The sequence below is a fragment of the Colletotrichum abscissum genome (assembly GCF_030869225.1).
Source record: "Colletotrichum abscissum strain IMI 504890 chromosome Unknown Scaffold_43.1, whole genome shotgun sequence".
Classification (NCBI taxonomy): Eukaryota; Fungi; Ascomycota; class Sordariomycetes; order Glomerellales; family Glomerellaceae; genus Colletotrichum; species Colletotrichum abscissum.
Genome location: NW_026850354.1, coordinates 1 through 19,473, shown reverse-complemented (window position 1 = coordinate 19,473; position 19,473 = coordinate 1). Strand labels below are relative to the sequence as shown.

Sequence of the window (19,473 nt, the reverse complement as noted above, 5' to 3'; positions counted from 1 at the left end):
ATAGTTCTCAGGCTAAGACAGGGTCAGCCTACCCATCCATGCACAAATAACCTCTGTCTCATCGCAATATGGTAGTTCCCTATACTTTGCCTAGTCTTTGCTGCTTGAAACTAGCCGATGGCTAGGATCTGCGCTCTTGTCTTCTTATATCGTCAATCTTCCCTGCCCCAATTTCCTGTCTCCTGCCTCTTAGGGACTGATGCTGGATGTCTTTCTGATTCTATAATCTTTCGTTTGCGGTGAATATTGCTCAGCATCAGTCAGTATCCTCCTAGCTTAGTCGCCAGGCGTGATGACTTCCTGCAAGCGTTGGGCCTGGCTGTTTGGAGCAATCGTCGTGCTTCTCACACTCACTACGCCCGGTAATGCTCATCACAAGAAGAAACCAGACACGTTAGCCCCGCCGCCGGCCCCAATACCGAGACCATCCGTATCTCAAGGGCCAAGACCAAAGCCTCCCCCAGCGCCTGTTCCGATAGCACCGCCAGGTCCCAAGCCAAAGCCAACGGTAACTCCAACTTCAATACCAAAAGCACCTCCTGCGCCGGTGCCCATCGCACCGCCGGCGCCTAAGCCGAAGCCGAATCCACCAAAGGCGAAGCCCAAGTTCACAGAGGAGGAGATTAATAATGGAACGGCTCTGGCAAAACTCAACAAGAGGGCACTCGAGAATGTGCGGAGGATCAATGTGCCACAGAAACATCCAATATCCAACATTACGACCAATGGTACGAGGTTGTGCCAGGGAGAAGGCGTGTTGATGAGGAAAGAATGGTGAGTAGATGAACTCCGTCCTCTTGGGTTCCCAGGGGCGATTACTAATCTCTTGATAGGCGGAAGTTGACTGTCACGGAAAGAAAGTCCTTCATAACCGCCGTGCAATGCATTATGAACGAGCCGGTCATATCGGATCCCAAGAGAGTGCCGATGGCAAAGTCTCTGTATGACGATTTTGTAGCTGTTCACTACACTAGCTTCCGCAACACACATCTTACAGTAAGTCTTTGCCATGATACGACATACATCATAATACCTACCTCGTGATTTGTATGCTAACGATTACTCTAGGCCTCATTCTTTGCATGGCATCGTTATTACTTGGCTAGCTTCGAGCAAAGACTGCGCACTCAATGTAGATACAAAGGTTCGCACTTCGGTGTATGGTTTTTGCCATGGCAACTTTCGCGAAGCTAATTTCAATAGGTGCTCTTCCATACTGGGAATGGGGACTCGACGTAAACAACCCAGCCGCCTCACCCCTCTTTGACGGCACCGAGCTCTCACTAGGAAGTGATGGCGAGTTCATCCCCCACGATGGCCTGCAACTACGTCAGCCCTTCTCAAACAACACCATCAAACTCAAACCCGGGACCGGAGGAGGTTGCATCAAGTCAGGCCCCTTCCAGAACATGACCGTCCACATTGGTCCCGCCGCACTCGCGCAATACGGCACCACGAAGCCCTTCAACGTCACAGATCCCCTACAAGACCTGCCTAGATGTCTGAAGCGAGACCTGAACAAGGATGTGGCCCAGCGGTTCAACTCATTCAGGAACACGACGACTCTCATTCTCGAGCAGACCAACATTAAGAACTTCTCTTCGCTATTACAAGGAGACGACCGCTTCTTCCCCAATACCCTGGGAATCCACGGCGGTGGTCATTTCATTATTGGTGGCGATCCCGGGGCGGATGGTGTCATCGCACCCGGCGACCCGGCATTCTGGGTCCATCAAGCCCAGGTCGATCGTGTGTACTGGATCTGGCAGAACCTTGATTTGAAGAATCGCCAGGGAGTGTTTGGTACGATGACTCTTCAGGATAACCCAAAAAGCCCTGAGGGCAGTGTCGAGGATGATATTGACCTCACGCCTCTCAACTCGCCAGTAAAGATCAAGGACCTCATGAACACGGTTTCTGGGGCGCCGCTTTGCTACATGTACGAATAGTAGAATCCTGTTAGCGACTGTTTGACTCTCAATAGATTTGATACCCCTCGACTTCTCTTCTCATATGGCTTAACACCGATGACACCGTCTCAGCGTTGGACCTAAGTAAGGTATTCAGATGTCTTGCCTCTCTATAAACACCCAACGTAACGTTTCTTCTTTCAGTGACGTATAGGATCGTTTACATTTTCAGCCGTAACAGAAAGCCGCCTCAATCACCATCGGCATATCCTACTGAAGTTGGAACCATGACTTTAAGCGTTGAGGTGGGGTGGCGAGCGCCGCAGCGGCTGATCATTAGACGGGTCCACGGGAGTCTTGTAAAGAGCGACCAATATACTTTGTGACTGGGTTTGCATTTGCATTCCGCTGTTACTGGTCCACTGTATAGAGATACTCTGTCCCGAGTCAGGGTTCGCAATGATCTACATGGAGCTGATGCCTCAACTCATACAACTCTCAGTTAACTCTCCTCCGCCTCAAAATCGCCTCGTTCTCGTAAGTCCAGTGAGTGCGATAGACCGGACGAGAAGCCTTCTCGAAAAGGAAGCTGCTCGTTACATTGTAGAACTCTAGTAAAAGGGAAGGAAAAAAGGGTGCACAAGTTCACTCCGACCGACTGAGCTTCCCAGTCATCCAGCGAAACCTAGGACTACCGTTCGTGGCCCGACATTCACCCCGTCCGCTCCTCGCGACGAGGAACAACCTAGTGACGATCGAAAACAAGCTTTTCTAAGATTAGACGGTAGCGCCCACAAGAGCCGTACGTCCTCCCACTTCGGGTCCCCGCCGAGAGCCCCTTTCATCCTCGTAGCCTGTAGCTTGGGGGGGACGTGCCCCGTCGTCGGTCAATCGGGCCCGTCAAAGCGTCACCCGCCAAGGTCCAACCCCGGGGCTTTGGGGGGGAAGGGAAACGCGTGGCTCTGGTGTTTTGAAACATCTGATGTTAGCTCTTCGCTAGCAGTCTGGTTTTGGTGTTGGAGCTTAGCGTTGGCGTTGGAAGTGGTGAGTGTTGGTGTGGGTATGGATTGTTTGTGTGGCGGTGACGTCTACAAACATTCTCCCAAACCCCGTTCAACACATGCTCTCCTTCACTCAAAAGTCTGTTTGCTTATCGCCCGGAGCGTTTCTTTTGCAATCTTTGCCGAAGGGGGTGATTCTGTTGGTTTCCGTTTTCCGTCCGCTCGTCAAACGAAGGAACTCTTTTGTCATTTTCTGTTGGATAATGTCAGGTGTTATTATCTAATTCGTTTCTGGTTTCCTTCGTCCCATACTTCTCAAAGACGCCGCCCTCAACCATACTGTCCCAACTCTGTGCATAACGGCATTCTACGTCAGGTTTATCACCATATGTATTCAACCCTCCGAATGTAGCGGATAGCAGCATTCAATTCGATTTCAACGCAAGCGAATTCCTTATCAACTTGTTCATGAGAGACCCGAATCAGCGTGTAACGCAAACAAGGCATTGTGGAACGGACGTGTAAGAAGCTGGGGAGGAAAACAGCATTGCTTCCTTACACAAGAGTATCACGACGTCAAACAGACCGGCTCTCAGACCGACGTCACCAACCACAAACGGGAACGTCTCTGCTTCTTGTTTTCAACCAGCGAATGAGGCGCAACGCCTTTGTTGCCGTATATCCGTCCATTTCGTATCACTTATCTTGGACAACGCGAACACGTCACCCTTCGTGTCTTACAAGACACTAGAGCAACTAGCTGCAAGTTCGACCCGTCGCGACCGCTTCCCACCAAACGCCCAACGGTCGTTAGATTTCGCCACGGCGATTCGGATTTCACCCTTTCTTCACATCGAATTCATCAACCATAGACTCACGATGTTGTCGATGCCAGCACCTCGGATGCTCTCAATGACGGGTTCAAGATCCAGTCGGAACGTCCCCATCATCTACGTCTTGTTGGCAATCTGCCTCTTACTCTTCTTCGTCCAAACCGAGTTCGGATACACAGTCATTGAAAAGGTGGCCGATGCGAAACCACCAAAGATCAACAGCCTCACATCGACACCGACACCGAAACCCAAATACAAGCCGCAACCGACATGGACACCACCACCCGTCAAAGATCCTTTCCCGCTCCTCTCTTCGGGCATGCCGCCGCCGGTTCCATCGTGGAATAGACCCGAAAAGCCCAACGTCTACCACAAATACTCCTTGACGACCGCGCCGCCCCTGATGATCGGCTTCACGCGGAGTTGGCCGATGCTGCTGCAGACAGTTGTCGGATACATCACCGCTGGGTGGCCAGCCGAGCAGATCTATGTCGTGGAGAATACCGGCGTTCACGATTCGAATGCTCGGGGCCGGTTATCGCTGCAAAACCCGTTCTATCTCAATTACACGCAGCTCCACATGCTCGGCGTTCACGTCATGCGCACGCCGGTCCTGCTCAACTTTGCGCAGCTCCAGAATTTCTTCATCACAGTGGCAAAGGAGAAGCCGTGGTCGTACTACTTCTGGAGCCACATGGACGCTTTCGTCCTCTCCAGCGAGGAAGGAATCCCAGGAGTCTCTGGTGCGGTCGGCACGCCCGAGTACCAGACCATCTACGAGCTGGCCGTCAAGGAGCTGAATGAGACGATGCGATCAGATCACAAGTGGGGCGCACGCTTCTTCGCATACGACCACCTCGCCCTGGTGAACCCGCGCGCTTACGAAGACGTCGGTGGCTTCGACACGTTCATCCCGTACTACATGACTGACTGCGACATGCATTGGCGGCTCGAGGAGGCGGGATGGAGCATCAAAGAGGCGCAGGCGGGTATCGTCCAGGATGTTGCGTCAGTGCTGGATGACTTACGCGTCCTGTACCGCGAGGGGGAGGTTCCCGAGGGGTTTGGCTTCACGGATCCGAACCCACCACAGAGCAAGGTTTTAGGCGAGGTCCCCCTGGAAGACGACAAGCGGAGCCTGCCGGTACCTGACGCTGTTCCGGAATTGGATGAGACGGGAGCGCCGGTGGACGATGCGGCTGATGGCGTGGAGGAGGATTCAACGACGGCTGTCGATCCTTTGACATCTTTCAGAAGGCTGCACAGAATCAGCCAGGATATGTTCAACCATAAGCATGCGGATCGCGAGAGGAATACTTGGCAGTTGGGTCAGAGGGGAGGAGATGCACGGGAGCCTTATTCATATGATGCCCTTGGATTCCAGATTGGGATAGACGTCATGACGGAGGCCGGACGGGAAACCTTTCGTCGGAAATGGGGCCATAGAGGTTGCGATTTCGGTGCTGCTGGATTGAGGCCCAGCGATGCGTGGAAAGTAGAAAAGGATTGGGAATAATGGAATTTGGAGGCAGGGAAGAGGAGTACGGACATACACGGAATCGGCGTCAGGGAACAGTGTTCTAATGAATTCATATTTGTTTCACTTTACGAAATGGTAGTCGGATCTTCAAATAAATACCACTTTCTTGTTTCGTTCGATTCAATCAGCTGTTGACTCCGTCCGAACTTAGGGAATCCATCCGTCGTGGAGAGGTCAAGACTCAGAGACCTTTGAAGCTAGCGCAGGTTCCAATCAAGGATGTCAATTCCAATATCTTGACGCAAAGGCCTCCAGTGTAATAGCCAGTCGGAGAGGGCTAGGTACCTTACCTACTCACTCAGAAGACGACAGGGAATCAGCGTTGCATCACATCTTCGAGTTGCACAGGGGAGCTAACTGTGTCCAGGCACGGCTAGCTGCTTACTGAAGTGGGGTAGACAGGCAGCAATCTTCAGCAGGCTGGAAGCTTATTCCTCATTCTCATGAACTTCTAGCTGACAACAACCGTTCTCATTCAACGGTCTTGAGCCATTTAATTTCTGCTACATACATTTGCCTGAATAGATACACTGTGCTTACGCAGTATGCTAGCTACCAAGCTCGAAAATCTTCCTCCAGAGGTGTTGACTGCGATCTGTACATCACTCGGAGACGACCAAGCGGGACTCTTGTCGATCTCTCAGGCTTCAAAATATCTGCGGGCTATTTCAGTCCCCATCATATTCAAACATATCACCGTCACGACAAGTACGGGGAGACGTCGACCTCGAAGATCTAGCCCTCGTCCAACTCGCGATACCCGAGCGAACTTACTGCGCACCATAGTCACCAAACCAACAATCGCCGCGCATGTCTCTAGTGTCCATTGTCCATCATCACGGGGCGCCGTGCCTGCCATCAACGAGGAAGACATGGATTTCATCCTTCAGACAGCCTCCAAATTTGACGTCCCGGTTCCGGAACTACTCCGCCTCGGCGGTGCTCATCCTTCTCTCGAGGGTAGGCGGGGCTGGGCCCTTAGTGACGACGATATGCAGCGGCTCGTCACTGTGCGTGCGTTCTTCGCAGAACTCATCATCGCACATACGCCCAACATCCTCACACTCGACTATAGTATAGGCCGCTATCGGAATGCCTTCCAAGTGTTAATGACGATTCAAGACTCGTCCTCGTTCCACCGCCAGCCCATGTTCCCTTTGTTGAAAAACGTCCACCTGCGGCTATTCGGGCCCGGCACCTTTCTACGGCCACTGAGTGAGATGGCTCCCAATCTTCAAACCCTCCGTATACAGGGCGTAACGGCACCGATGGAAGGCTGGCACTTTGAAAAGGTCAAGGATCTCCGACTAAGCTCATCAAACTTCACGGGCTCAGAGCTCAGGGGCATCTTGACAGGGTGTCCCGCTTTAACTAACTTTGAGTACGATTACTATTCTCTCAGAGACGAGAGATGTGCTCCGCAAGATGTGGTTGACGCTTTGGAGAGCTTTGAACCACAATTGGAAGGACTTTCTCTAAAGTTCCATTCCAACACGTGGGCAGGCCGGAGAAGAGAGCCATCGACTACGGATCAGAATCAGCCCAATTCGGGGCTCATCACCTCTCTAAAGCATTTCACAGCCTTGATGAATTTACAGCTTGACAGTGTGTGCTTGTGGGAAGACGCAGTTGAGGGATCGGCTGGCAAGGATCAAGGAAATGGGACGGAACAAATATTCGTCAATCTTCTACCAAGAGCCGTAAGGAGTTTGCGCGTCACATACAAGAGCCCTAGACCGTTCCATGATGCCCTGCCCGTTTTTGCGCGCAATCTTGGGGATTGCTGCCCTGAGTTGCAACTAGTTCACAACAAACTGCTTTTTGGTGGTCCGTTGTCTCAAGGTCTCTTGGACCAACTGCGGCAGGTTAGAAAACAGTTTGTTTTACTTGGTCTCACTTTTAAATTCGATGTTTCGAGGCTAAATGGATGTGTGTATGTCAACTTGGATGATGGAGGTCTGCCGGTTTCCATTGAGACGATGACTGAAGAAGAATGGATTCTTTCTGAATTAGGCTGATATGGAAAACATTGAATCGTTTGATAATTGAAGACTAAAAGATAAATTTGTCTTCAGTATCAGTACTTCTCTACGAAACATCGAAGAAACCAATTCTTGTCATCGAAACAGGTTCAATGATGAAAGAAGCGTACTGGTGACCAAGTCGCATCCAAGAGTCATCTGCACCAGCTTTTACTCGGGCAAGACCCTTGAAATTTGCAATCACCTATTAAGAACAAAGACCAGTATCTGTTCGGATGACTCACCAAAAGACCATGTGATATGAAAGCTTGTTATTGGCTGAGTGGCTCTTAGTACGTAGGCGTCACACGGTCACAGCGGGGTCGAATAGGCAGCCGTAGGCTCACTAGAACTCCTGGAAAGTTACCGAGTTTTCTGGAGGACATGATGAAATCTGGCATTTAAGGCTCAAAATCACTTGAATTTCAGGAAAGACGTTGAATCACTTTCGTGACTCTGCAGCTTTTCTCAATAAGGTAGTCTCAAACTTCTCAGCTCAAGATCCTAGCCGCAAGGGGCCGTCAATCGCACACCAAGCCCCCAATGGCTACATCGACAAGCCTAGAGCACCTTCCGACAGAGATTCTTTCCCAAATCTGTATTCAATTGAATGAAAATGGAGGTTCGCACATATTGAGACTATCATTGACCTCGAGAAGATTTCGGGTTATCACGGTCCCACACATATTCGAGCGACTGTTCTTTATGACGCCTCCTTACTCAAACATCTTCGACAAGAACACTACAGATAGCCGGATAGGCCTCCTTAGAACGGTTGTCACGAATTCTAAAATTGCCTTTGAGGTCAAAGATATTGAGGGCTTATTCGGTGGAAAAGGGCAAATGGCTAAAGAAGACCTCGGTATTATCATTCGGGCAACCAACGACTTCGGAATCACACCACCAAAAGCTCTTACTCGGCTTTACGAACAGTTGAGGCCTTTAGAAACGGTGCCAGATATCCAGTTTGGTATCAATCATGGAGTTTGCAAGCACTTGAGCTGTTTCATGACAGAAATGCTTGTTGCTCATACACCCAACCTCCGAAGTTTAGAGTACAATGTCCACGGCTGCTCGAACGCATTTAAAACACTTGAAGAGGCGGTCAGAACTCACTTCAGGGTTCCGCTGCTGCCTAATCTGATAGATGCTTACATCGAGTTGAACGGTCCAGCGGATCAGGTCAACTCTTTGGCAGAGGCTGCTCCGGCTTTAGACAGCCTCTGGCTGAGTTCCGTTTGCGGACTTCAATCCGGCATGCAATTCAACAGCGTCAGAGTCTTAATCTTAACCCAAGTAGATTTGAGTCCTGCCGAGCTCAAGAAACTCCTGAGCGGTTTTCCTGGCCTCAAGAAGTTTTGGTTCACATCAAGCTACCGCCCGATGCGAATGGGGGGCACGTCCCAGCTGTGCCGACCCCAAGAGGTGGTAGATGCCCTCTGCGGTCTTAACCTGGGGATCACAGAGCTGACGCTGCACTTCAATTCTTGGGACTGCCATGAGCCGAGCCAGGACTCTGATATCCCTCTGCCTGGTCTTCTTACCTCGATTCAGGGGCTCGACAAACTGGAGGATCTGGATTTTGACGGGATGTGCTTCTGGGGTAGAGGCTATTTCTTACATGGATCACCGACTTATGATCCTGTGAAAGTTCAGGCCCTCGCAGGGCTTCTTCCTTGTAGCCTCAAAAAGCTAACACTGACGAATTTGAAGAATGGCCCATTTTATGAAGATTTGGAAGCATTGCCGGAGAGGGTATCGGAAATCCTGCCGGAGCTGAGAGTGCTGGAGTGTGGACTGCGACATGGAAAGAAGATGCCACAGGATAAGTTGCGGTACCTGACGGAACGCTTCACGGCCCAGGGAGTCAATTTTCAAGACTCGGCAAATATTCATTCGAGCGACGATGAGGACAGTTAGATAACTTGGGCTTGACCTACTTACATACTTGCCAATCTGGACCGAAATTACTCTCAATTAACCCAAAGGCTCACAAAATCACTTCCCGTCTGTCTAAATTTAGACCGGCAATGGAACTAGGAAGCTTTTGATGTACCGTGAAGGGAGCGAGGTGGAATCACTGGGTGTCTATTGTGCTGCTGCGATGATTGCGCTCGAGCGATGAAGGAATATCCGCATCGACTTTGACTCTTTTGACACTGAGACTGGATAATCATGACCACAAGTCAGCGATTCTTGGCAGCTGGGATAATTGGACTGAAAACTCGCTTTTGTCCTTGGCCTGCATTTTAGAGCCTTGGCAATTAATCACCATCTTATCGAGCTGCCTTTTGTGAAATCCCCCCTCTCTGCGGAGTTGCTTCCGCCCCAACCTTTACTTGCCTCTTGATAGAGTGGTCGACCAAAGCCATATACATCAACCCGAACGTTGACGCCCAAGAAGCCAGGCGACTTCTTTGGACTCAGGAATAGCTTCAAAAGTCCCTGCGGCCTCCCAAATACAGACGTTTGTTCTAGAACCCGATGGCCCTGGGTAAATCAGAACCATCGCCAGTAAGCTGCAGGCCACTATTCGGACTGAATTGGGTCCTAACCGCCGCGCGGGGTGACATTCGGGGGTCTAGCATGGCCTACCCCGGGCCATGCAGATCGGCTCGTTCCACTAGCACGCTGGCCACCAATCGTCGCCGTTGAGGGAGCTTTAAGCTTAAACCTTAAGGGCAGGTGAGAAGGATTTCGAAGGGTTGCGTGCGAGTTGCGTGCCCAAGTCGCTTGGCAAAGGCGAGCATGTCAACTACCCGCCTTCCTCATTCTATTCTGACTTGTCTGCAAATCATCAGCCGGATGTCTTGGGGAAAAGACTTATGTAGGCTTTGCCCTTGAGTGAGGCTCGCTAATCTCTCTCCATATCCAGGTAAGGAAGGTGATCAGATAACATTTACAGTCAAACTCAGATGTTATTCAAGGTTTGCACTAAGCTAGCAAAGGTCCTCGACTGACAGCCCGACGCCTGACCAACTCATAGCTCCTCACTGGAATAGCAGCTGCCCGAGCTAGGCATGCAAGCCCCAGAGTGTTCATCCCTACTCCGAGGTGGAGTTATTGTCACGGCAGTGGCTGGTCGGACCCTTGACGACTGGTTTGTTGCACCCGAACTGGTCAGGCCATGTCCTCGGGAAGGCTAGCGACGTATGGCAAAGCCCTGATATTTCGAACCTGTATGGCTACAACCGAATCTGGTAGAATTGACTATGGAATTGTAAGCCGAGTGACCGGGGCCATAGTCTCGCGGGGATGCTGGGATTAGACCGCAACCCCAGAGCTTATCAGGGTACTACCAAGACAGCAGCAATCACACCTACCACTTTCTGCAAAAGGCCGTTGGTGACACTGCGTCGAAATAGCTTACCGAAAGACTTCAACTGGTGACATCAGCAATTTGCTTTACCATCTGATCTCCATAAATAGAGACGGGTGATCGCTCCCGCTATCCCAGCTTTTCTCTAGCACTCCAGTCTTCAGCTCACTGCACCGCCAAGCCGTTTTTGGAGTCTGCCGTTGACAATGAAGTTCCTCGCTGGTCTGTCCCTCGTCCTGCCGCTGGCATCCGCCGCGGCTGTGGTCCCTCTCGAGAAGAAGATCACCTACGATGGCTTCAAGGCCTTCCGTATTTCCACGCATAACGACCCCGCGTCGATCAAGAAGAAGATTGCCAACATTGCGGCGATCCCATTCAATCTCGACAACAGCGAGCACCTTGACGTTGCAATCCCCGCTGGCGATGTCTCCAAGTTTGAGGAGCTTGGTCTCGAGACATCCATCCTTCACGAGGACCTTGGTGCTGACATCGCCGAAGAGGGCACGTTTGCTCCCTACAAGAGTACGTCTCTCCATGCCGAACTTTAAAGAAGATTCGGTCAAGAAGACTTGGTCTGACATTGAACAGGCAACGACGATATCTCTCTTCAGGCTCTCCCCAGCCTGACGTGGTTTGACTCGTACCACACTTTTGCCGACCACCAGCAGTTCATCCGCGATCTGCAATCCAACTTCCCATCCAACTCCGAGTTGATCAACGCTGGTAACTCTTACGGCGGACGCTCCCTCCTCGGTATCCACCTGTGGGGTAGCGGTGGTAAGGGCTCCAAGCCTGCCATCTACTGGCACGGCACCGTCCACGCTCGCGAGTGGATCACCACCATGGTACGTTGTCGAAATTTGATGTAGACATGATTCATGTTGCTAATTGATATGCGACAGGTTGTCGAATACCTCACCTACCAGCTCATCGATGGCTACCAGAAGAATGATGCCGCTGTCAAGGCTCTCCTTGACAAGTACGACTTTTACATTCTGCCCATTGTCAACCCTGACGGTAAGACGCATCGATCAATGAACCGTCGCCCTTTGACCAAATAGCTGATTTCACCAAGGCTTTGCTTACACTCAGACAAACGACCGCCTTTGGCGCAAGAACCGTCAAGTCAGATCCGGCAGCACTTGCGTCGGTACTGACATCAACCGGTGCGTCCATCACTTCATTGATTACGAGAATCAGAACTGACGCCCAGTAGCAACTGGCCTTTCAACTGGCAACTCCCCGGCGGAGCCTCGACTAACTACTGCTCCGAGACATACAAGGGCCAGGCCGCCGGCGACACCCCTGAGATGGTCGCCCTGAAGGCTTACACCGACCGCCTCGCCGCCGGCAACGGAATCAAGCTCTTCATCGACTGGCACAGCTACGGCCAGTACATCCTCCTGCCCTACGGCTACGACTGCTCTGCCCGAGCCTCCAACCACGCCCGCCAGATGACTCTCGCAACAAACACTGCCAACACCATTGCCCAGGCCTACGGCACTCGCTTCACCTACGGACCTAGCTGCTCGACTCTATATGCCACCACTGGTAGCGCTCCGGACTACCTCACTGGCGCTGCTGGCGCTGAAGTCGCTTGGACTATTGAGCTGAGACCCTCTGGATCTGCTGGTGGTGGGTTTGTTCTTCCTGCTGCTCAAATCCTTCCCAGTGCGATTGAGCAGTGGAACGGCATGAAGTACCTGCTAGCAAATGTATAATTGATGACATCAAGACGTTGAGTCAGGCTCTTGATTCAAGATTAGTGATGGCTAGAATCTCTTTTGGAGCTGAATGAGAAATCACAATGGCACTCACCCATTTTTGACACCTAACAAAGCTTCGGGAAGAGAAGAATGACAAAGATTTGAGTCCAGTCCATATGAACAGCAACGACGGGTGGAAGTAAGGAGGCGCTACATTGTTTTTATTTTCGCCATGGTTCTATCCCATCTTCTGCCCTCAGGCGCTAGTACGTCCGTCTCTAGCCTCTCTCCAACTTCAATTTGCCCCCCAAATTAATTCGTAAGCGGATATAAAGGGAAAAAATGGCATGACAGATACAGAATCCTGCATCACTCGTTAGGAAAGTACTTTCATATGAAACCGCGCCATCTAGCAGTTGACAAGATACACTACCAGAGAAAATTGTTTGCGGAATCGCTGCGTTAAGGTCAAGCGGAAGCTGGATCACATCACTAACCCACAACTAGGAAATGCCTACCTCTCGACTCAAGTAATTCGTCCAGCCAGAGTCCTTTGCCCCTCATGCCGTATCGCCATCTGTTGTGTTTATTTGTCAAATTCAAGGCACAGGTAGTTTGGGAAACCCGTTAAGGCACCCAAAATTTTGATGCCATCAACATGCTCTACCCTTTCGCTCGTCTTCACTCCTACTAATCGCCGCTTCCGGGCTTTGACAACCTTGCGACGCTCAGGGCCCTACACCGCCTTGGGTAATCTGAATATCACGGCTGAGTAATATTATGATGAAAAAAGTGTTGTTTCTGCGTTGTCTTTTTGCATTCAAAGAGTATTCGTGCTTTCCCCATTTCAGGCCTTGTATCGTCGTGACCGCAAAGGTTTCCGGGTTCTTTCCCATCGTCCCTTTGTTCTTTGCCTTTATATGTCGCCATTTCATATTATTAGCGATCCCAACGTCTTCGCCCTTGGAAAATGTGTTTAGTAGAAGATTCTGGCGGCCGATCCAGCAATCACTTTTCAATATCATCGGCCTCTGAATCGAAGTGAATGAAGCGATCTGAAATAAATATGAAGCCTAATTCTAATGTATCAATGAAGTTCCCCGCTGACGTCTCCCGATCCCAACATCTCCCCAGGTCCGGGAATGCCGTTTGCCAATCTATCTGAATTGCTCCGCGGCATGCTCCAAGAACTTGAGCATTTCCCGCTTAGACGCCTGCTCTCTAAGGCGTGCCGACTCTTGCTTCTCTGCCAGCGCAAGCATATAGTCACCTTCCATAGTAACTCCAATATTTTTGATATCGGCCGCCATGTCTTCACCAACCATCTTCAAGCCGTCACCAAGAACGTCTTTGACGTTTCCGATTGCGTCGCGGAACATCTTGACCTTCCGGTTGAGGACATATTCCTCAATTTTGGCTTTGGCCTTCTTCACTGATCCTTTTCCTATATTGGTTTGCAACGTGATTAGTATGGGTACCCAAAAGGTTCTCCCAGAGACCTCCGGAAGACATGTAGATCAACGGAATCATACTTACCACGCATCTGAGAACACTCCTCATAGCCAAGAGCCATCGCTTCGGCAACTGGCGTGGTCAACGCTCTGTTGGCGTCCTTCTGAGCCTCATCGACTCCCATTCGACTTTGAGCGGCAAGTCTAACAACTTTTGACTTGTGAAGATCGAGTTGCCTACTAAGCTGCACGATTGCGGGTGATTCATCGTGATCGTAGTCTTGGATCCCAAGTTGCTTCATGACATCCTCGTGAAACACGCCTAGTCGGTGAGTCGCGGAGACAGAGAAGTTGTCGAGCACGCCTGGGATACTGAACCGAAAGAAGTTTGCCCAGGTCTCTGTCAGGTTATCAGTGATAGGTCGCAACAAGTCTTCGTTGAAATTGTTCATCTTCCATATGCCGCCGCGGCGAAAAGTTGCCTTTAGCGTAGAGAAGTTCATGTTGCCCCAGCCAATTGCCGTAGGAACTGCCGCGCGACTGGCAGCAGAGCTCAAGCGCTTCATCTCCTCATACAGACCAGTCTCTGCTGCCACGTGCAACTTGTCTCGGCAATCCTCGACCTCACCATTCAAATCCTGCCGAGTGTCAATTCCTTGTTTCATTAAAGCAAGATGGAAGCAGTACTCACGGCATTGAAGCGTGCCAACATCCACTTTAGACGCTCCCCGTCAATCGTGGCTGTAGTCTCTGCCGTGTCCTGCGCCCATATTGCGATGGAGTTGAGGATTTGACATATACTGTTAAGTATTTCTTGGTACTTCGCGATTCGAAGCTCTTCGGTCAACTTCTGAGCATGAGCTTGAAGCTGAGGAATTTCTGTGTCCTGCTCGGTGTCAAAGCCAGGAGTCTCATCATCGTTATCGGCCACAAGACCTTGCATCTTTTGGTAAACGAGGCTGCTGGTGCAAAAGATAGGAGTCAAAGCGGACATTTCGTCGTAGTCTCGGGGCTCCTCATCAGCTTGCCCATGTCCGTTGGCGTTGGCTGAATCTTGCCGATCAAGACTAAATTGGTTATCGATTAGTCCCAATGACTTTCTGGCGTGGTATCTCACTTACTCTTTGAAACCCTTAGCGAGGTGCTTCCTGACAGCATCTCGGCAAAGCTGGTTGCGTCTCCGAATCAGACGTGCATGAACCTCGTCCATCAGCTCTCGCTTTTCTTCTTTCAACTCTGCAAGCTCTTCGTGCTTCTCAGCATTCGGATAGTAGTCAACGACACCATCATTGACTAGTTCAGAGGAACTATCAAACATGGCTCTCTCCACTTGCTTACCGGACGGCTCGGTTCGTGCTCTCTTCGCTGTGCGGCCCGTGTCGAGGCTGCTGGTTGAGGCCCGGGATGTCTTGCGTCGACCTCGGACAACCATGAGCTCCTTTTCCAGAGCCGCGGTGCGGCGGCCTAGGGCTTGGACCCGGCCCCATGCTGCCTTAGTATCCTTGTCCAACTTCGACTTCATGCTTTCTATTCCGGAGCTGAGCGTCATGTCGTCAGTCTTTGAGCAAATGATGGTCAAAGCCGAGAATGCTCCATCAAGCTTGAGCTGACGCTTGATAGAGTTGCTCATGATGTCCTTGGCTGTTTTGTTATCAACAGCTCTGTTGATTGGAGCCACTACCCAGACTCCCGAACAGCACTTGATGTACTCGCTTGCTACTGCAGCTCTGGCTGCATCCCAATCCTGGTGGCCGGGCTACCAGACCTGATGTCAGCTACCTTCCATAAAATCGAGTTCCACCAAAAGAATAACATACCAAGTCTACGATTGTGACACCGTTAGCGAGCACTCTGGCTTTGGTAAAGATTCTGACAACCTTCACCAAAGGCCAGTATGCCGCCGTCTCATCATCCTTGTCGTTCGAGTCGACGTAGGGCTCGAGTTGCTCGCGGATATCCTGCGCATTACCGCTTTTCACCGTCATGGTGGTACCTAGAAGGTGGTTCACGCTTGGATGGGTAGCCAGCTGGGCCGAAGTGCTGCTAGTCAGGTCTTCCAGGCTCAATGAAGGATAGACCGCTTGAACTTTCGCTAAAGCTTTGGCTGCATCGCTTTCCGGGTCCAAATCATTTCTCTCATCAGTCTCTTCAGCGAAGAATTCCATGAGCAGTATGTTGACTTCCTTGGACCATTCCTCTCGAGAGATGAACTCGACTTCCGCGCGGTATGGGTTCTCTTCGTCTTCATCATTGTTGTAAGACACCTCGGTGGCGACAGCGGTGCACGCGCGCATACAGTTCGTGGGAAGTAAGCTAAGAATAATCAGCTGGGTTCCATCCTGCGAGATGAGTGTTCGATCATACCTCTCTTCATCTAGTAGAGCATTGATGGTTGAGCTTTTGCCATCTCCCGTGTTGCCAAGGACACCAATGACAGTTCGGTGGGACCGCTTCGCCTGATCACGAAGATCAGAAATTTGGTCAAGCCAATGAGCCGCTGCCTTCTTCAGAGCAGGTTGAAGCTTGCGAGAGGAAGAAATGGTCTCGCAAGCTGGCTGGAGCCCGTCCAAAAGCGGAAGAACCTTTTGGTAAAACAGCTGCCAAAGATCTGGGTCTTTAACTCTTCTCATCTTTTCCATGTATGAGAATGTCAGTAGAGCACACTGCTCAGTAGATCTTGATCTTGCGTTGAGAAGGGCATCTGTCGTAACCTCCTCATGCTGCTCGCCCTTCACTTTGATTTCTTCTTTGAAGGGAGCATCTGGTTTGATGTCATCATGCTGCTCTTTCTTCACTCCAACAACTGTTTGACTGGGGTCCATTGCGCAACTGGGAAGGAAGATATCTCAGCTAGATCGAGCCTGTAGTAACGCCTCGTGATTCCTGAAGACTCGCAAAGAAGAAAAAGAAAGTTGCTTGTCCAAATGAAGATAGGCGCCAAATCAGAAAGATGATGTAGAATTGGCTTGCCTAAGACCCCAAGGTGCGATGCCAGATGTTGACGATGATGAAGAAATTGGAAGGTAGTATGGTTGAATGAAGAGTAAGAAGAAGAAGAGAATGTTGAATTTGGAGGAATTTGGGGAAAGGTACTTAAGTTGTGGTTGGGTTGAAGTTGTCTGGGGGAAGTGAGGCTGAGAGTATCGGTGTGGTTAAATACCTGTTGTAACTGGGAATTGCCTTCGAAGTCTGGCAGGATGTGAACGAAGGAGCAATGGAACCTAAGCAAGTGTGGGCAGCAAGTACCTTACCCCGAAGAGACAAGGAATCTCAAAGGTTTCGAGAGAGACATGGAAGGTTCGACCGACGTTCGAAGAAATACCAAGAGGTATCTGAAAGATGATGTTAAAAGTTGCAAGACCGTCTTTCGGTAAGGTAGAAGTCGGGGCTCAAGTGTCAGGTCGATTTTCCAAGATATCCAGGGCTCAAGTGGGAATAGCCTCAATTCTTATATGGACCATGAGGAAGGTTGCCGCGACTGGCTCTGGATCGGCTCACTGTACAGTCTAGTTTTGCTACCGGTGGTTCTTTCCCTTCTCGAGTCCTTCCTATTTCGCGGTGCTGGATGAAGAAGGCATCAACACATTCACCACGGTGAAGCGAATCCTTCACCGTCCCTTGACCGAGTCCACCGAGATAAGATAAGTGACCAGGGGCGGTGTGGAGAAGAACTCATATCAGATCTTATCAGATCCTTCCCAGCGCAACCCCACCATGCGAACCCCGCGGTCCGCAATCCGCAGCGACGCAGGCCGAGGCGGGCTGCCCCTCACCAGCAAAGCCGACCATATCCCTCCCTCACACCACCCGAGTCAATAACGACACATTGCAACGACACACATAGGCGCAAACGGATTTCCTCTTTAGTAAAGCATCTTGAGCATACGGAATTGGGCGCAAACGCAAGGATAGAAACATCACAATCATGGCGCAAACTGCAAATCAAGTAGCAGGCGGAGGGGAGCTCTTCGTCAACGGGCGCATCTTTCTGCACAACGCCGAAGCCGGCCTTGAGACACAGCCCACCTTTGCCGAGAGCATGTTCGTCGCCAACGGCATTATTGAGAACATTGGCACAACAGAGGACCTCAAGGCAAAACACACATCGGGAGAGGTCACCACGCATGACTTGGAAGGCAGAACAGTCCTGCCGGGCTTCATCGACGGCCACGTGCATCTCCTCCTCCTCGGCCAGTCGCTGCGCAAAGTGAGCCTCGAAAATTGCACGTCACTGGAAGAGATACGCGCCGCCATCAAGGCATACGCCGTCGCCAACCCGGACGTCCCGCGCATCATGTGCAAGCTGTGGATGCACTCCATGACTCCCGACGGCGTCGACAAGACCATGCTTGACGACATTGACCCCCGACCAATCTTCATCGACACAAAGGACCTCCACTCGACCTGGTGCAACACAGCCGCCATCAAGGAGCTCGGCATCGAAAACATGCCGGACCCGTCAGGAGGCAAGATCCACCGCGACGCCGAGGGCAAAGCGACGGGTCTCCTCAGCGAGGCCGCCGTGCTCACCATCGTGTGGCCTCATCTCGCCCAGGTGGCCCCCAAGAGAGATCGGATGGACGCCATGAAGGATGCCGTGCAGACCTACAACGCATCAGGCTACACAGGGCTGATTGAGATGGCCATGGACGAGCCGGCATGGGACGCAGCGTGCTCGCTCCGCGCCGAGGAGCCCAACTTGCCCATGCGCATCCACGCCTACTGGCTCATCAAACCATCCGAATCCGAGGAGGAGCGCTTCAAGCAGGTCGATCGGGCCATTGAACTCCACAACGAGCTGAACAAGGCCACCTCCCCTGACCTGCGCATCGTAGGCATCAAGATCATCACCGACGGCATCATCGACGCCTGTACCGCCCACCTGTCAGAGCCCTATGCCGAGGTGGGTTCCCCCCCGCCCTTCTGGAGCGCCGAGTGGCTCTGTCCCGTGGTCGCGAGGGCAGACGCCGCCGGATTGCAAATCGCCCTGCACGCGATAGGCGACGCAGCCATCAAGAACGCAGTCAACGCCCTCGCCAACCACGCCACGCCTGGCCGCCGCCACCGCCTCGAGCACATCGAGATGGCATCCCCCGAGGACGCAAAACACCTGGGCGAGCTGGGTCTCACGGCCTCGATCCAGCCCGTCCACGCTGACCCGGCCATCCTCCGCGCCTGGCCGCGCCTCATTGGCGCCCACCGCTGCGAGCGCGCCTTTGCCTACCGCGAGTTCGCAGACCACGGCGCGCTGCTCGCACTCGGCAGCGACAGCCCCACGGCCCCCTGGGCGCCGCTGCAAAACGCCTACGTCGCGACGACGCGGCGGTCCGCCAGGGAGCCGGGATACGATGTGGTCGTCAACGAGCACTTCAAGTTGGGTGTGTGCGAGGCCATCACGGCGGGCGCATTCGGAACTGCAAAGAGCGTGTTTGCGGAGGATCAGACGGGTTCTTTGCAGATTGGCAAGCGCGCGGACTTCGTGGTGGCGGAGATGGATTGGACGCCGCAAGGTCTGCTCAAGGGCGAGATCAAGGCCACCTGGTTTGACGGGCGGAAGGTGTGGCCGTCTCCTGATGCGTAGGGTGTTATCTGGGAGATGGGGACTTGCTCTTCTCCTGCCGTTCATGTTGAGAATCAGACTTTTTGTTGTGCCGCGGTCGCTGCTACTGACTGCTGCATTTCAGTACATACG

The 19,473-nt window shown here is 51.8% G+C and overlaps 7 protein-coding genes across 7 annotated transcripts; 6 read left to right on the top strand and 1 right to left on the bottom strand.

Annotated features, from left to right (window-relative positions):
• Window positions 1-292: 292 nt before the first annotated feature.
• CABS01_13139 (uncharacterized protein) lies at window positions 293-1,949 on the top strand (the record flags this gene model as incomplete). The annotated part of the gene is made up of 4 exons (XM_060546485.1): window positions 293-774; window positions 834-996; window positions 1,069-1,144; window positions 1,204-1,949. 4 exons carry the CDS (start codon window positions 293-295, stop codon window positions 1,947-1,949), a joined length of 1,467 nt encoding a protein of 488 aa, XP_060395106.1.
• A 1,841-nt stretch (window positions 1,950-3,790) lies between these two features.
• Window positions 3,791-5,260, top strand: CABS01_13138 (uncharacterized protein; the record flags this gene model as incomplete). Its single annotated transcript, XM_060546484.1, has 1 exon — window positions 3,791-5,260. One exon carries the CDS (start codon window positions 3,791-3,793, stop codon window positions 5,258-5,260), a length of 1,470 nt encoding a protein of 489 aa, XP_060395105.1.
• Window positions 5,261-6,156: 896 nt separating this feature from the next.
• CABS01_13137 (uncharacterized protein) lies at window positions 6,157-6,887 on the top strand (the record flags this gene model as incomplete). Its single annotated transcript, XM_060546483.1, has 2 exons — window positions 6,157-6,665; window positions 6,788-6,887. 2 exons carry the CDS (start codon window positions 6,157-6,159, stop codon window positions 6,885-6,887), a joined length of 609 nt encoding a protein of 202 aa, XP_060395104.1.
• A 1,123-nt stretch (window positions 6,888-8,010) lies between these two features.
• Window positions 8,011-9,225, top strand: CABS01_13136 (uncharacterized protein; the record flags this gene model as incomplete). Its single annotated transcript, XM_060546482.1, has 1 exon — window positions 8,011-9,225. The coding sequence occupies one exon, from the start codon at window positions 8,011-8,013 to the stop codon at window positions 9,223-9,225; it is 1,215 nt and encodes a 404-aa protein (XP_060395103.1).
• Window positions 9,226-10,830: 1,605 nt separating this feature from the next.
• Window positions 10,831-12,345, top strand: CABS01_13135 (zinc carboxypeptidase; the record flags this gene model as incomplete). Its single annotated transcript, XM_060546481.1, has 5 exons — window positions 10,831-11,146; window positions 11,213-11,469; window positions 11,527-11,641; window positions 11,700-11,790; window positions 11,841-12,345. The coding sequence occupies 5 exons, from the start codon at window positions 10,831-10,833 to the stop codon at window positions 12,343-12,345; spliced, it is 1,284 nt and encodes a 427-aa protein (XP_060395102.1).
• Window positions 12,346-13,487: 1,142 nt separating this feature from the next.
• Window positions 13,488-16,603, bottom strand: CABS01_13134 (uncharacterized protein; the record flags this gene model as incomplete). The annotated part of the gene is made up of 6 exons (XM_060546480.1): window positions 13,488-13,774; window positions 13,867-14,419; window positions 14,473-14,848; window positions 14,903-15,537; window positions 15,599-16,094; window positions 16,146-16,603. 6 exons carry the CDS (start codon window positions 16,601-16,603, stop codon window positions 13,488-13,490), a joined length of 2,805 nt encoding a protein of 934 aa, XP_060395101.1.
• Window positions 16,604-17,706: 1,103 nt separating this feature from the next.
• CABS01_13133 (amidohydrolase) lies at window positions 17,707-19,362 on the top strand (the record flags this gene model as incomplete). Its single annotated transcript, XM_060546479.1, has 1 exon — window positions 17,707-19,362. One exon carries the CDS (start codon window positions 17,707-17,709, stop codon window positions 19,360-19,362), a length of 1,656 nt encoding a protein of 551 aa, XP_060395100.1.
• Window positions 19,363-19,473: the final 111 nt, after the last annotated feature.